Source organism: Chelonia mydas, chromosome 14 (genome assembly GCF_015237465.2).
Source record: "Chelonia mydas isolate rCheMyd1 chromosome 14, rCheMyd1.pri.v2, whole genome shotgun sequence".
In the NCBI taxonomy this organism is placed as follows: domain Eukaryota; kingdom Metazoa; phylum Chordata; order Testudines; family Cheloniidae; genus Chelonia; species Chelonia mydas.
In genome coordinates, this window is record NC_051254.2 from 43,787,735 (window position 1) to 43,804,964 (window position 17,230).

A 17,230-nucleotide genomic window follows, 5' to 3' on the forward strand; every position below is an offset into this window, starting at 1 on the left:
TTTGGCCTTGGGCAGGGCAGGGCAGGGCAGGGCAGTGTCAGCGAATGCTGGGCGCTGGGGGTGCCGTGGGGAGGGGCCGCGGGGCTGGGCAGACGCGGGCACCGAGGGCCAGGTACCTTTGTCCTCGGGCAGGGGCAGGGCAGTGTCAGTGGTCGCTGGGCGCTGGGGGTGCCGTGGGGAGGGGCCGCGGGGCTGGGGCAGACATGGGCACTGAGGGCTGGGTACCTTTGGCCTCGGGCAGGGCAGGGCAGTGTCAGGGATCGCTGGGCGCTGGGGGTGCCGTGGGGAGGGGCTGCAGGGCTGGGGCAGACGCGGGAACCAAGGGCCGGGTACCTTTGGCCTCGGGCAGGGGCAGGGCAGTGTCAGTGATCGCTGGGGGTGCTGTGGGGAGGGGCCGCGGGGCTGGGGCAGACGCGGGCACCGAGGGCCGGGTACCTCTGGCCTCGGGCAGGGCAGTGTCAGGGATCGCTGGGCGCTGGGGGTGCCGTGGGGAGGGGCCGCGGGGCTGGGCAGACGCGGGCACCGAGGGCCGGGTACCTCTGGCCTCGGGCAGGGCAGGGCAGTGTCAGGGATCGCTGGGCGCTGGGGGTGCCGTGGGGAGGGGCCGCGGGGCTGGGCAGACGCGGGCACCGAGGGCCGGGTACCTCTGGCCTCGAGCAGGGGCAGGGCAGTGTCAGGGATCGCTGGGGGTGCCGTGGGGAGGGGCCGCGGGGCTGGGCAGACGCGGGCACCGAGGGCCGGGTACCTCTGGCCTCGGGCAGGGCAGGGCAGTGTCAGGGATCGCTGGGGGTGCCGTGGGGAGGGGCCGCGGGGCTGGGGCAGACGCGGGCACCGAGGGCCGGGTACCTCTGGCCTCGGGCAGGGCAGTGTCAGGGATCGCTGAGGGTGCCGTGGGGAGGGGCTGCGGGGCTGGGGCAGACGCGGGAACCAAGGGCCGGGTACCTCTGGCCTCGGGCAGGGCAGGGCAGTGTCAGGGATCGCTGGGCGCTGGGGGTGCCGTGGGGAGGGGCCGCGGGGCTGGGCAGACACGGGCACCGAGGGCCGGGTATCTCTGGCCTCGGGCAGGGGCAGGGCAGTGTCAGGGATCGCTGGGCGCTGGGGGTGCCGTGGGGAGGGGCCGCGGGGGCAGACGCGGGCACCAAGGGCCGGGTACCTCTGGCCTCGGGCAGGGCAGGGCAGTGTCAGGGATCGCTGGGGGTGCCGTGGGGAGGGGCCGCCGGGGCAGACGCGGGCACCGAGGGCCGGGTACCTTTGGCCTCGGGCAGGGGCAGGGCAGTGTCAGGGATCGCTGGGGGTGCCGTGGGGAGGGGCTGCGGGGCTGGGGCAGACGCGGGAACCAAGGGCCGGGTACCTTTGGCCTCGGGCAGGGGCAGGGCAGTGTCAGTGATCGCTGGGCGCTGGGGGTGCCGTGGGGAGGGGCCGCGGGGCTGGGCAGACATGGGCACCGAGGGCCGGGTACCTCTGGCCTCGGGCAGGGCAGGGCAGTGTCAGGGATCGCTGGGGGTGCCGTGGGGAGGGGCCGCGGGGCTGGGCAGACGCGGGCACTGAGGGCCGGGTACCTCTGGCCTCGAGCAGGGGCAGGGCAGTGTCAGGGATCGCTGGGGGTGCCGTGGGGAGGGGCCGCGGGGCTGGGCAGACGCGGGCACCGAGGGCCGGGTACCTCTGGCCTCGGGCAGGGCAGTGTCAGGGATCGCTGGGGGTGCCGTGGGGAGGGGCCGCGGGGCTGGGCAGACGCGGGCACCGAGGGCCGGGTACCTCTGGCCTCGGGCAGGAAGCCCGTGGTGACGTTGGTGAGTACCAAAAGCAGGTGCTGGCAGAGTCGGGAGTCGTTGCGGATCTGCTCCGTGCTCTCCTGGGCGCCCACCCAGGGCTGGAAGTCGGGCAGCCGGGGCTCCCAGCGCGCCCCCGGGAAGTCGAAGGAGAAGAGCTGGTCCCCGTCGAAGGTGTCGGCCAGGCCCTGCGAGGGGCGGTCCGGCTGGCAGAACAGCACACGGGACAGGACGTGGGCCGGGGGCGCTGCGGGAGAGAGACACCGACCGGGGTCAGCAACGGGGCACGCACGCGCTGGGCACACGCACACACACGCTGTGCATACACAACCCTACACAAACAATCCCCCACACGACACACTCATCACCGCCCTGTACACACACTGTGCACACCGTACCCCGTTTTCTGTGCCCACACCAGTTCCCACACTCCTCATGCACACAGACACCCCCCCTCTACACACATGTTCACACACACGACTGCCACTTACATGCAAGCACACATAGTCACACACCCACAGGGGCATGACAGTCCCTACACACACACATTCCTTTGCACACACACACTCCCCCTCACACTCCAGCCCCGGTACACACACAGTCCCCAGGCATACACAGAGCCCCCCGCCACACCATGCTGCTATCCCTCACACACAAATCCACATTACAACCCATGTGTAAGCACACTTTTCCCATACACCCACACTTCACACCCTGTACACACAACCACACACATGCATTAAATACCCTATCTACACACACAGTCTGCATGTGCACAGTCACACAACACACCACAAGCCCCCCAACCCTGACCCCACTGCACACCTACACAATCACACACAACCAATCCCCCCCCCACTTTTCACTCCCCTGTGTGCACAATCACACACACTCGCAAAATCTACCGCCACCCCACACTCCCATTTATATGGTTACACACCCTGCAACCCCATACACACCCAGCAATACCCATGAACACAACACTGGACACGGACACACACTGAAAGAGCAGGGATAGCTGCCTCACACGCACACTCACACAACGCCTGGCTAACCCCTGGGAAGGGCTTGCTCTCACGCACGCACAGTATAACACACCCTATTTACACACAATCTCCATGCGTGCCCAATTCCACACACACAACCCCGACACACTTTCACCCCCCGCAAAAACACACACTCCCCCGAGATGCACCCATGGACCGGTACACACACAATCCCACACACTGTCCCCGCGTGCACACTCGTTCTCAGACACACTCCCCCTGCACGTACACACACACAATCCCCTTGTGCACACACACAATGCCCGTGCATGCACCCCCACGGCGACACACCCACCCCCCTTGTGCACAGAACACACACACTGGCCGTGCACTGGTCCCCCCGCCAGTAACGCCCGCGGGCAGCTCCTACCCTCAGTCGCGGCGGTGGCCGCCGCCCCCCGCAGCAGCCCCAGGGCCAGCAGCAGCCCCCAGCAGCCGGGCGCCTCCATCCCCGCCGGTGCCTCTGCTCCCGTCCCGGCCTGGGCTCCCGGGGCATCTCCGGCCGGCTGCCGGCCAATCCCCGGGCGCCCCGCCGCCTCCTGGCCAATGGCTGGGCCCCGCCAGCGCTTGTCACCTGTTACCGGGGAGACGCCCGCCCCGGAGAGCCGGGTAGCACAGATGGGCGGCGGGGACGGGGACACGTGGGAAGGTCCGAGGCCAGGAGGGACCATTGTGAGCATCTGGTCTGACTCCTGTGTAGACAGGCCAGAGCCCTGCTCCGGATTCACCCCCGATAGCCACTGCTCCAGATTCACTCCTGTCTAGACAGGCCAGAGCCCTGTTCTGGATTCACCCCACATAGCCCCTGCTCCGGATTCACTCCTGTCTAGACATGCTGGAGCCTTGCCCTGGATTCACCCCTGTATAGCACAGTCCAGAGCCCTGTTCCAGATTCACCCCAGATAGCCCCTGCTCCGGATTCACTCCTGTCTAGACAGGCCAGAGCCCTGCTCCGGATTCACCCCACATAGCCCCTGCTCCGGATTCACTCCTGTATAGCACAGTCCAGAGCCCTGTTCCAGATTCACCCCAGATAGCCCTTGCTCCGGATTCACTCCTGTCTAGACAGGCCAGAGCCCTGCTCCGGATTCACCCCGGGCTAAACCAGGGCTGATCTCTTTAGGATGTCCACACAGCCAAACAAAAACTGGGGCCACGCAGAGCCAGGGTCTGCAGAGGTGTTCGGCCGTGTCAGGGTTTTCCCCAGGAATTGAAATCAGAGGGGAGAGGGTGTTCGAATTTCCAGGGGGGTGAAGGGCAAGGCCCTGAGGCGAAGGTGGACCGTACGTTTTCACCAGGAAGGCCACTCGGCGCTAAGTCTCGGCCCCACGTTCCAGACAGGATAAAGCACCAATAAACAGCAGCCTCGGGGCGGCTGCCGGTTTCTAGTTGTTTCTGAATCGGAATGTGGCATTACCAGGTCGGCCAGCGCGGCCGAAAGGAACGCACCGGGCCGGGTGCCGGCTGCCGGCGTTGACAGAACAAACGCAGCGAGGTGAGGCAACGCGTCGCCATTCCTCCTTTCAAACCCACTGCGGGCTCTCAGGGACGAGCCTCTCAGCACCCCCTGCTTTGAAAGGGAGAGTTCAGGGGTCGGTTTCAAATTTCCGGCCAGACTCAGTGGCCTTGTTTTCCAACGAGAAAATTTGGAACTAGAGCCAGTTGGAAAATGGCTAAAGTGGCAACTCTGCATATAACGAGTTGACCACTAGGGGGATATGGGGGAGCTCGAGGGGGTGTACACCCCACGGGGGGCGGGGGGGAATGGGCCCAGGTACTGGACCTGGGGTGGGTGCAGAACCCGAGCTCCAGCCCCAGCCCAAATGGCTACATGGCTGTTTGTAGAGCCGTAGCATGAGCCCCAGTCTGCAGCCCCCACCCGGGGTCTGAGACTCACTGCTGGGGGGGGGGGGGGGGGCTGTTGCCATGTAGACACACCCGGACAAACCCCCCCCCCATCTCAGTGCCCTACATTGCCAGGAACGGGGAACCCACCGCTGCCCTGGGCATCTTGTCCCAGTCGTTAGTTCCACTGGGGTACAAATTCGCACCTTATTTCCCGTCAGAATTTGTCCAGCTTCAACTTCCAGCCATAGGAGGTCGTTAGACCTGTGTCGGGGCTGGGCCAGTGGGCGCCTGGCCAGTGGGGTGCCCCCAATGCAGAGCCTCACTGCGTCCTTGTGCTCCCCCGTCTGTCTGTCTCAGATTGCGGAATGGCCTGTCTCTCTGCACAGCCCTGAGCCAGGACTGCAGCCTGCCGGCACCCCAGCAAGAGAGAGAATAATTAACAATAGGAGGCGAATAAGAGTGGACTTGAAAACAATAGTGGCGTGCTCATCTCATCAGAAGCTCTCAACACATTGTACAAAGGAGTCAGGATGATTATTCCCCTCATATAGAGGGAGAAACTGAGGCACAGAGAGGGGCTATGCCTGGCTAACGTCACCCAGCAGAGCCAAATATAGAAGCCACATTTCCTGAGTCCTAGTCCAGTGCTCTAGCCACTAGAGAACACTGTCTCTCCTATAGTTAGACTGTGGAACTCATTACCACAAGACCTCATTGGGGCCAAGAGCTCAGCGGGATCCCCCAAAGGATGGGAGATTTCTATGGACAGTGAGACAATCCAGAGTGACACTAGATAGGATCAAACATCAATTGACTGGGGATGTAAACTCTCAGACCCTAATCTGATATGGCTGGGGAATGGGGATTCATCCCCTGAGGGCAGATGAGCCCATCCTTGTAGGGCTTTTGCCCCTGTCTCTGGAGGAGCTGGTGCTGGCCACTCTCAGAGACAGGATGCTGGGGTAGATGGGCCCATTGAACTGATCCAGCGCAGGAATTCTGTGACTCCGTAGCTAGAAAAATTAGCGAAATGATAATAATACAATGCTAATTCCGCTTTGCTATCCAGCCCCTGCATCTGTACCAGCTCCGCTGGATGTAAGCGACCCAGGGCAGGGACTGCACTTATCTGCGCCCAGACTCAGCAAAGCATTTACTCACACATTCAGCCTTATGGGACTAACTTAAATCCCTTCGGAGTGAACGGGATTTAAGCACATGCTTCAAGTGAAGTACGTAAGTGCTTTGCCTTAATGTACGCCCCCGAGCACGGGCCCCGATTCAGGAAAGCATGTGCTGTGCCGAGCATGGACTGGGGTGCTGTAAAACAGTCACTGGAAATGTTTTATTTATATGGATCAGGATGTCTATATGTCACGGAGTGTGGGGGAGTCCAGGCCCTGCACCCCTCTTCCTGGGATTCACTGAGACTCTCAGCCAGCCAGTAAAACAGAAGGTTTATTGGACAACAGGAACACAGTCCAAAACCGAGCTTGTGGGTACACCCAGGACCCCTCAGTCAAGTCCTTCTGGGGGAGCAGGGAGCTTAGACCCCAGCCCTGGGTTCCCTGTGTTCCTCCACCCAGCCCCAACCTGAAACTAAACCCACCGAGCAGGTTCCCTGCTGCAGCCTCCGTCCACATTCCTGGGCAGAGGTGTTACCTCCCCCTCCCCCTCCTGGCTCAGGTAACAGGCTCTCAGGTCTCCCGTCCCCAGGGCACATTCCCAGGTCAACACTCCCCCCTCCCTGCTGCGTCACATCGTCACATCTCTCCCCCCTTCGAGACTGAACTGAGCGGGGTCACTGTGACCAGTGACCTGGGGAAGTTCGGGGCCCCCTCTCCGGGACAGCGCATCCGCTATCAGGTTGGCACTTCCCTTCACATGGACCACGTCCATGTCGTAATCCTGCAGGAGCAGGCTCCACCTCAGGAGTTTGGCGTTGGCTCCTTTCATCTGGTGCAGCCAGGTCAGGGGAGAGTGGTCGGTGTACATGGTGAAGTGTCGCCCGAAGAGATAGGGCTCTAGTTTCTTGAGGGCCCACACCATGGCCAGGCACTCCTTCTCGATGGCCGCGTAGTGTTGCTCCCGGGGTAGCAACTTCTTGCTCAGATACACGATGGGGTGTCTCTCCCCCTTTTCATCCTCCTGCATTAACACCGCCCCCCAGTCCCGTGTCGGAGGCGTCGGTGAACACCACAAAGGGCTTGTCAAAGTCTGGGTTTGCCAGAACTGGGCCACTGACCAGAGCCTCCTTCAGCGCCCGGAAAGCCTCCTGGCACTGCTCTGTCCAGACCACCTTGTCTGGCTTCCCCTTCTTGCATAGCTCAGTGATGGGGGTGGCTATGGCGCTAAAGTGGGGCACAAATCTTCGGTAGTATCCTGCCATCCCAATAAAGGCTTGGACCTGCTTTTTGGTGTGGGGAGCGGGCCAGTCTCTGATCACCTCCACCTTGGCCGGTTCCGGCTTTAGGCGGCCGCTCCCCACCCGATGGCCCAGGTAAGATACTTCAGCCATCCCCACCTTGCACTTCTCCGCTTTGACAGTCAGCCCAGCCCCCTGGAGTCGGTCCAGCACTTGTCTAACCTGGGACACGTGGTCCTCCCAGGTCTGGCTAAAGACACAGATGTCGTCAATATACGCCACGGCAAAACTCTCCATCCCCCTCAGGAGCTGGTCCACCAGGCGCTGGAAGGTGGCCGGCGCTCCCTTGAGGCCGAAAGGCAGGGTCAGGAACTCATAGAGCCCCAGAGGGGTGATAAAGGCCGATTTCAGCCGGGCATCTGCATCCAGCGGCACTTGCCAGTAGCCCTTTGTAAGGTCCATGGTGGTAAGGTACCGAGCTCCTCCCAGCTTGTCTAGGAGCTCGTCCGGCCTGGGCATGGGGTAGGCATCCGATACAGTGATGGCATTGAGCTTCCGATAGTCCACACAGAACCGGACTGACCCATCCTTTTTGGGGACCAGCACCACCGGCGAGGCCCAAGGGCTGGCCGATGGCTGGATCACCCCCAAAGCCAGCATGTCCCGGACCTCTCTTTCCAGGTCCTGAGCAGTTTTCCCTGTGACTCGGAAGGGGGAGCATCTTATCGGCAGGTGCGACCCTGTCTGCACCCAGTGGACAGTCAGATTAGTGCGTCCAGGCTGGTTGGAAAACAGCTGTCGGTACGGATACAGCACCCCCCTGACCTCAGCTTGCTGGGCAGGGGTGAGCTGATCCGAGAGGGGAATTGTTTCCAGGGGGGAACCAGCTCTGGTCCCAGGGAACAGATCTACTAAAGGGTCATCTCCCTGCTCCTCCCACTGACCACACACAGCTAACACCACATTCCCCCTGGCATAATATGGCTTCATCATATTCACATGGTACACCCGGCGGTGGTGGGCCCGGTTCGACAGCTCCACCACATAGTTTACCTCATTCAGCTGCTTGACGACCTTGAACGGGCCCTCCCAGGCGGCCTGTAGTTTGTTCTTTCTCATGGGGATGAGAACCATCACCTGATCCCCGGTGGCGTAGGCACGGGCCCGCGCCGTGCGGTCATACCAGACCTTCTGCTTCCTCTGGGCTCTGGCCAGATTCTCCCTGGCCAGGCCCATGAGTTCAGCCAGTCTCTCTCGGAAGGTCAGGACATACTCCACCACTGACTCTCCATCGGGAGTGGCCTTCCCCTCCCACTCGTCTCTCATCAGGTCCAGGGGGCCCCTCACCCTCCTTCCATATAACAGTTCGAAAGGCGAAAATCCGGTAGACTCCTGGGGCACCTCCCTGTACGCGAACAGCAGGTGAGGTAAGTACTTGTCCCAATCCTGCGGGTGCTGGTTCATAAAGGTTTTCAGCATCATCTTTAGCGTCCCGTTAAACCTCTCCACCAGCCCATTGGACTGGGGGTGATACGCTGAGGCCCAGTCGTGCCGGACCCCACATTTCTCCCACAAGCACCGGAGCAGGGCCGACATGAAGTTGGAGCCTTGGTCTGTCAAGACTTCCCTGGGGAACCCCACTCGGCTGAAAATGGTCAGGAGCGCATCTGCCACGGTGTCTGCTTCAATGGAAGCTAAGGGCACTGCCTCGGGGTAGCGGGTGGCGAAATCTACCACCACCAGAATGTATTTCTTCCCGACCGGGTCGTCTTGCTGAGAGGCCCCACGATCTCCATGGCCACCTTCTGGAAAGGCTCCTCTATGATGGGCAAAGGTCTCAAGGCCGCTTTCCCCTTGTCCCGGGCCTTCCCCACCCTCTGACAGGGGTCACAGGATCGGCAATACTGCCGGACGGTGGTAAGACCCCGGGCCAGTAAAAGTTCTGTAGCAACCTCTGCCGGGTGCGCCGGATTCCCTGGTGCCCTGCGAGGGGGATGTCATGGGCCAGGGACAGGAGCTTGCGGCGGTACTTCTGGGGGACCACCAGCTGCCTCCTGATCCCACAGGACTCCCCTTCCCCTGGGGGAGCCCATTCTCGGTACAGGAACCCCTTCTCCCACAGGAACCTCTCCTGGCAGCCTCTCCTCATGGTCCGTCCCACACTGAGGTCGGCCAGGTCCCTGAGCTTCTGCAAGGAGGGATCTTTCCTCAACTCGGCCTGGAACTCAGCGGCTGGGGAAGGAATGGGGCCCGGTTCCCCCTCCGTGGCCAGGTCTGAGGCCTCAGCCTCTCTGAGCCGTGCCCCTCGGCGCTCCCTCCCCACCCGAGTAGGGTCTCGCGCCTCCAGTGTGGTACCCTCCCCAGGGTCAGGTCGCAGTGCCCCTCGCCGGCTCTGGCTACGGGTCACAACCAGGGCGGTCTGGGGGTCGCTTGGCCAGTCCTCTAGGTCTCCCCCCATCAAAACTTCAGTGGGCAAATGGTGGTGTACCCCCACATCCTTGGGGCCCTCCTTGGCCCCCCATTTCAGGTGTACCCTTGCCACGGGCACCTTAAATGGGGTCCCGCCCACCCCCGTCAGGGTCAGGTAGGTGTTGGGCACCACCCGATCTGGGGCCACCACCTCGGGCCGGGCCAGCGTCACCTCCGCGCCCGTATCCCAGTATCCATTGACCTTCCTCCCATCCACCTCCAGGGGAACAAGGCACTCTCTCCGGAGGGACAGCCCCGCGCCCACCCTGTAAACTGAGCACCCTGAGTCCAGAGCCTCCAGCCCTCTGGCGGGGCTGGCCGGGGGTACTCTTCCCTCCTGAGCAGGTGGCAAACTGGTAGCCCCCCTTTCCTGGGTCGCCTGCCCCTCGTCCAGCTGAGTCCCTACCCAGTTAACCCTGGGTAGGTTGGGTCTGCTCAGTTTGTCCCTGAGCCCGGGGCACTGGGCCCGTACGTGGCCTCTCTGGCCACAGTGATAGCAGCTCAGGTCACGTTGGTCCCCTCGAGCGGGTCGGAGGGGCCCAACACCAGGCGTTCCCCTTTGGAGGGGGTTCTCCCTATTTCCCCGCTGGGAGGCCCCATGGTGACTCTCTCTCTGCATCGGGGGGGGCCTGTTCTTTTGGGATTCCTCCCGGCTACCCCCTGACCGACTGTTCACAAACTCGTCGGCCAGCTGCCCTGCGTGCTGGGGGTTCGCGAGCTTTTTGTCCACCAGCCACAGCCTCAGGTCGGAAGGGCACTGTTCATACAGGTGCTCCAGTACGATTAGGTCCAGCAGGTCCTCTTTAGTTTGGGCCCCTGCTGTCCACTTGCGGGCATATCCCTGCATCCTGTTGACCAGTTGTAGGTAGGTGACCTCAGGCGTTTTACGCTGACCCCGGAACCTTCTCCGGTACATCTCGGGGGTCAGCCCAAACTCACAGAGCAGGGCCTGTTTGAACAGTTCATAGTCCCCTGCCTCTGCCCCTGTCATCCGGCTGTAGACCTCCACGGCTTTGGGGTCCAGTAAGGGGGTGAGGAACTGGAGCCTGTCTGCAGGGTCAACCCTGTGCAGCTCGCAGGCATTCTCAAAGGCCGTCAGGAAGCTATCTATGTCCTCCCCCTCCTTCCGCTGGGCCAGGAGGCACTTATCAAAGCCCCTTGCAGTCTTGGGTCCCCCCTCACTCACCGCAGCCGCGGCCCCACTGCTCCTCAGCCTGGCCAGCTCCAGTTCATGCTGTCTTTGTTTCTCCTTCTCCTGACGCTCCCTCTCCTTCTCCTGACGCTCCCTCTCCTTCTCCTGACGCTCCCTCTCCTTCTCCTCCTGCTCATGTTGACGTTGTTTCTCCTTCTCCTCCTGCTCACGTTGACGTTGTTTCTCCTTCTCCTGACGCTCCCTCTCCTTCTCCTGACGCTCCCTCTCCTTCTCCTCCTGCTCATGTTGACGTTGTTTCTCCTCATGTTGACGTTGTTTTTCATGATCCTCCAGCTCCCTCATTTTCCTCTCCCTCTCCCATTCCAGCCGCATCCGCTCCAGGGACGGGGAGCTCCGCCGGGAGGATCCCCTGCTGGCTGCTGGGGTCAGGGTGCCCTCGGTATTCGCTGGGCTTCCCCCACCCCTCCCCCAGGCATAGGTAGGAAGGGTCTCGGGGTGTCCTGGGCAGCAGTCTGACCCCTCCCAGCCTGGTCAGGCCCCAGGGCCCACGCTGCGTCCGCCGGGCGGCTTCCCTCAGGGACAGGGATCGGGTCATCCAAGCGATCCCTCTCCTCCAGCTGGGCAATCAGCTGTTCCTTGGTGGACCTCCCGATGCGCAGCCCCCTCTGCCTGCACAGCTCCACCAGGTCGCTCTTAAGGCGTTTAGCGTACATCTCCCTGCTGGCCACTCGCAGGCCGGGCAGCTTTCCACGGTTTCCAGGAAAAGCCCCTAGTGTGCCAGTCCTTCTTGAGGTCACCACCTCTTTGCCAGGGTCGAGCTGCAGACTCCTCCGCCCCTGGGACCGCTCGCTGCAATCCCCCGGGGGACCCTGTTACTGCAAAAGTTCTTCTCTCTGGTCACACACTCCCAGGGGTTAACCGCCCCCTGAAACCGTCTCTCTCTGAATCTTCAGCACACCTGGTCCCCGTCAATCCCCCTTCGTTTTACTGTTCCCCAGTCACTTACTGCAGGAAGCGCCGTTCACGGGGTGCAGTAGATCCCACCGCTGCCACCAGTTGTCACGGAGTGTGGGGGAGTCCAGGCCCTGCACCCCTCTTCCTGGGATTCACTGAGACTCTCAGCCAGCCAGTAAAACAGAAGGTTTATTGGACAACAGGAACACAGTCCAAAACCGAGCTTGTGGGTACACCCAGGACCCCTCAGTCAAGTCCTTCTGGGGGAGCAGGGAGCTTAGACCCCAGCCCTGGGGTTCCCTGTGTTCCTCCACCCAGCCCCAACCTGAAACTAAACCCACCGAGCAGGTTCCCTGCTGCAGCCTCCGTCCACATTCCTGGGCAGAGGTGTTACCTCCCCCTCCCGGCTCAGGTAACAGGCTCTCAGGTCTCCCGTCCCCAGGGCACATTCCCAGGTCAACACTCCCCCCTCCCTGCTGCGTCACATCGTCACACTATATGCATTGCCTAGGGTAGGGGCGCACAGACACCACCCTTCCTGTGTATTTATTTCTACTGTGATCATATTCGTGTATTGTTTATTTATAAATACTAACATTTGGATTAATTAATTATATACAGTTCCGTGATTTCAGTTAGAGCCGGTAGGTGCTCTGGGAACATGATTTCTATCAGGTCGGACTGATTTAAATCAAATGGTGACATCACTAGCAACGCTTAGATCTATTTGCTGTTACTGGCAATGTTTTTCTATAAGATTTGCTCTAATTCAGGGGTTTGCAAACTACGTCCCCTGGGCCAGATCTGGCCCGCCAGCTGTTTTAATCCGGCCCTCGAGCTCCGCTGGGGAGTGGGGTCTGGGGCTTGCCCCACTCCTGCACTCCAACCGGGGAGCAGGGTCGGGGGCCGCTCCACAGGGCTCCTGGAAGCAGCGTCATGGCACCCCTCCGGCTCCTACGCATAGGGGCAGCCAGGGGGCTCTGCTCTGCCTGCTACACCCACCCCAATGCCACCCCCGCAGCACCCATTGGCCGGGAACCACGGCCAATGGGAGCTGCAGGGGTGGTACCTGCGGATGGGGTAGCGTGCAGAGATGCCTGGCTGTGTCTCCACGTAGGAGCCGAAGGGGGTCATGCCCCTGCTTCCAGGAGCCACTTGAGGTAAGCACCACCCGGAGCCCGCACCCCTGAGCCTCTCCCTGTGGCCCAACCCCCTGCCCCAGCCCTGATCCCCCTCCCACCCTCCAAACCACTCGATCCCAGCCCAGAGCACCCTCCTGCACCCCAAACCCCTCATCCCCAGCCCCACCCCAGAGTCTGCACCCCCAACCAGAGCCCTCACCCCCTCCTGCACCCCAACCCCAATTTTGTGAGCATTCATGGCCTGCCATACAATTTCTATTCCCAGATGTGGCCATTGGGCCAAAAAATTTGCCTGCCCCGGCTCTAATTCAATCAGGATTGAATTCAGGGCAGTCCTATCGCCTGTGTATACATGAGGTCAGACTAGAATGATCCCAGTGGGTCCCTCAGGCCTAAGAATCAATGAATACTTAATCCCAGCCTTATTATGGGAAATGAAATTCACATCATCACCAAGCACAAGGATTCAAAAAGTCATGAATCAGTGCCTCCCCCCAGCAAAAAACCCCCATAAGTTTGGTTTAAAAATCATGAAATTTTCAAAATAACAATTTTGAGATCTTTTATTTGCCTTCTAGATTTGTGTTTTCAAGCTTTTCTCCACAGCTAAGTGAGCTAGAAGCTTGGTTTTTTTTAAATGAAAGCTGAGATTCTTACATAATACCAGGTTTCAGAGTAACAGCCGTGTTAGTCTGTATTCGCAAAAAGAAAAGGAGGACTTGTGGCACCTTAGAGACTAACCAATTTATTTGAGCATAAGCTTTCGTGAGCTACAGCTCACTTCCTCGGTTAGTCTCTAAGGTGCCACAAGTACTCCTTTTCTTTTTACATAATACCATGACTCTGGGAGCTGGGGCTTTAAGAAAACCATCACATATCATGAGACTTGCAATGAAATGGGGAGAGTTGGCAACGCTGCATTCACTCCCCTTTAAAAGGCTAGCACAATAATTAAGTCTTTAGCAATTAAGACTACGGCTCAGATCTGAGTGGGAACATACACGGAACATACCCTTCACTGCCCAACTAGTCCCATTAGCAGTATTTCCTCCAGGAGCCACTCTGGGATCCTTCTGCTGAGTGTATTCATTTAAAGCCATGACCTTTATGCCTCATCAATGGAGTTACAGTGCCTCTATTTAATTTATCTTAGTAGAATGGCCTGTTTTGATTGACTCTTCCGGGCTCTGAGAGACTCCCAAGGCTTTCAACAGAATAGGTTACAGAATTCACCTTCCATTGGGCAGGTCTGCACTGGAGGTTTTATTAACTCAAGTTAATTGCTTGTCAATTAACCTGCGTTTACAAATGCTAGTCAGGGCACCCAGTGGGCATGGCACAATGAAATCCAAGGGAGCTGAAGCTAGATACGTTCAGAGTAGAAGTGAGGGGCAATTCTTTAAACAGTGAGGGTAACTAACCTGGGCTCTGGTGGTTCTCCATCACCTGGAGCCTTTACATCAAGATTGCAGCTCTTGGGTGCCCAGATAGCAAGTATGAAAAATCAGGACAGAGTGTGGGGGGTAATAGGTGCCTATATAAGAAAAATCCCCGAATATCGGGACTGTCCCTATATAATCAGGACATCTGGTCACCCTATTTCTAAAGGACAAGATGGAGCTAAGCGAGGGCCGTGGGCTTGATGCTGGAATGAGTGGCTGAGATTCTCTGCCTGTGATGTAGAGGAGGTCAGACTACAGGGGACCCTTTTGGCCTTAATATCTATTAATCAAACTTCAGCTGGGATACAAACATTTGCAGCTTGTCTCCTGGAACAGAGGCTGTGTGGCCAGCTCTCTCGGGCAGGTGAGTGACGTCTCAGCTCCCGGGGTCGTGAGATTGTGTAAGAACCTCGGCGCTCGTCTTTAAAAAGCAAGTTGTTAACTCTAATGGTTGGAGAGAAAATCTTGAAGCAATGATCCCAAATGGCTCAAAAAACCAAACAATAATAGGAGGCAAGTAAAAAGAACCCAGCCTTTATTACTTTCTTTAGATTGCATGATTTTTAAGCCAATCTCATTATTTCTGTGGCTCTGGCTCACAATGGGTTCTCTGTCAGGGGCAATTTTAAAATCAAGCTTGGTTGTTTTTCTCAAAGCTATTCTAGCTCAAACCGGGGTTAATTCAAGGTAGCCCTGTGGCCTGTGCTCTACTAGCTGGATGATCACAGTGGTCCCTTCCGGTCCCAGCCTCACTGATCTTTGGATGCAGGGGTGTCACCGCTTGCCCTGCACTGATCTCGATTGCACCCCAGGATGTGACCAGGGGGGTTGAGGAAATGCTGGAACTATTTATCCCTGACCCTCGCAGAGGAGTTAATGTCACTTTTTACGATCATTCCTCCTGAGTTAATTGCATGCAAATCACAACCTTCGTGTCCTGTCCCTGGAGTCATTGTTCAAAGGGTTGGGATCTGTCTCTAGACTAGCCTTTCCAAACTAGTTCACGCCACTGAGTTAAATTGCAATTTATGAACTTCAGTGGAAACTTTCGTACCTTTAATTTCAACTGTAACCTTAACTGGGTGAATGGTTTGCAGAGCCCAGATCTGAGCCCTGGAAGGATTCACAGCTGGGCTGAATTAACAGGTCATTGAGCTGAATGGGGTTTTGCTGAAGCTGTTATTTATTTCCTGCAACACTGTCTGACTGACGGGGTAAGAAGTGACAGGGTTCACTCCATCTTTGCTGAAAAATTAAATAGAAATCTATTTTTTTAAACCAAATCTTAAACTCTGCAGAAGACGGCACTAAGACTAAAATCTTGCAAACTGCCCCAGGGCCTGAAGTCCATTTCGGCAGCAGCTAGCTCCCAATATCTATTTGCTTTTAAATTCCTTTCTGCCCAATTTCAGGCTTGAGCCTCTCGTGCCCTAAAGGCAGTATAGCGTGAGTGTTCAGTGCTTTACAACACTGGTCTGTCTTCTCGGATATGGACCTGCATGTATTTTGCAATATATGATTTCATATTGCATTGCCCACCACTCTTTTACTTTGCATAATTGACAATAATATTTCACAGAGTGCTACCCTATTTTATGCTCTAATATGCTGTTGTGCATTGCATTGCATTTCCTCTTGTATTGCCTAGAATGATTTCCTGGGTATATTTTTCCATTTTTATAGTGCACTGTATTAGTGACTATCGTATGGTTTTATTTCACTTGCCATCAAGCTGTACTGCATTATTTCACAGTGCATGATTGTATTCTGTGCTGCACTGTAGAGGTCACACTGCACAGGCCCGGAACCTACGCAGTCTGTAGTAGCCTTGCTCCCCGTGCTCTACTGTCACAAGCTGGAGTTCCTGTATCTAAACCCCAATACTGTGATGTACACGTGTGACCGGGCTCCCAGGGGGCCACACTGGAGTTACTCAATTAGGGCAAACTGCAAAGAATGGGGCAGACAATCCCCGAAGCTGGTGGATATTCCAAAACTTAGATTCACCAAGCCAGCACCACACAGTTCCCTTGAAGCAATCCAGCCGTGGGCTCCCACCCAGCCAGCCAAGTCAAATATGATGAGGATTACTGAAAATCGTATTAATCATATAAGAAAGTTCTACCAATCCCAAAGGATCGGACACATTACCTCCCAGGTTAATGAATATTCCAGATCTTACCCAAATACACGCTATAGCCAATTCTTATTAACTAAACTAAAATGCATTTAAAAAGAAAAGAGAATATTGGTTAAAAGATCAGTATACATACAGACATGAGTACAGTTCTGAGCTCAGATTCATGGTAAAGATGGTGAGCTTTGTAGTTGCAAAGAGTTCTTTCAGAATCAGTCCATATGTTATAGTCCAATGTTCATACTCAGGGTGATCCAGATTAGGACTGGAGATCTCAGTTTTACGATTTAAGCTTCCCCTGCATGAAGCATCAAGCAGATCTGAAATAAAAAGGATCAGGACCCAAGGGATTTTTTATACAGTTCCAGGCCTTCTCTTGACAACTTGGAGTCCTTAGGTGAAAAACAGGCAATCATGGAGACTTTGAAGTAGACCTGTAATCCCCAAGTCCTTTTCTGCAGAACTGCCACTTAGCCCGTCGGTCCCCAGCCTGTAGCGGTGCATGGGGTTCTTCCTTACTAAGTGCAGGACTCTGCACTTGTCCATGATGAACCTCATCAGATTTCTTTTGGCCCAATCCTCCAATTTGACTAGGTCACTCTGGACCCTGTCCCTTCCCTCCAGCATATCTACCTCTGCCCACAGTTTCGTGTCATCCGTGAACTTGCTGAGGGTGCAATCCACACCATCCTCCAGATCATTAATGAAGATGTTAAACAAAACCGGCCCCAGGACCGACTGCTGGGACACTCCGCTTGATACCAGCTGCCAACTAGACATCGAGCCGTTGATCACTACCCATTGGGCCCAATGATCTAGTCAGCTTTCTATCCACCTTGGAGTCCATTCATCCAGCCCATACTTCTTTAACTTGCTGGCAAGAATACTGTGGGAGACTGTACCAA

General features: G+C 57.5%; 2 protein-coding genes across 2 annotated transcripts in view; both read right to left on the reverse strand.

The window, feature by feature from the left end:
- LOC122462819 (PGC-1 and ERR-induced regulator in muscle protein 1-like) overlaps positions 1 to 17,230 on the reverse strand; it is a gene marked incomplete at its 3' end in the record, with an annotated part of 33,993 nt that overhangs the window by 10,303 nt on the left and 6,460 nt on the right. Inside the window, exons 3-4 of the mRNA XM_043527629.1 lie at positions 11,043 to 11,062; positions 9,436 to 9,463 (exon numbers count right to left, since the gene is read on the reverse strand). Coding sequence (XP_043383564.1) covers positions 9,436 to 9,463; positions 11,043 to 11,062 — 48 coding nt within the window. The remainder of the gene's footprint in view (positions 1 to 9,435; positions 9,464 to 11,042; positions 11,063 to 17,230) is intronic.
- On the reverse strand, positions 1,574 to 3,329 carry LOC102931501 (class II histocompatibility antigen, M alpha chain). Its single transcript, XM_037913446.2, has 2 exons — positions 3,186 to 3,329; positions 1,574 to 2,016 (listed from the first exon to the last, which is right to left on the reverse strand). The coding sequence occupies exons 1-2, from the start codon at positions 3,262 to 3,264 to the stop codon at positions 1,589 to 1,591; spliced, it is 507 nt and encodes a 168-aa protein (XP_037769374.2). The 5' UTR covers positions 3,265 to 3,329; the 3' UTR covers positions 1,574 to 1,588.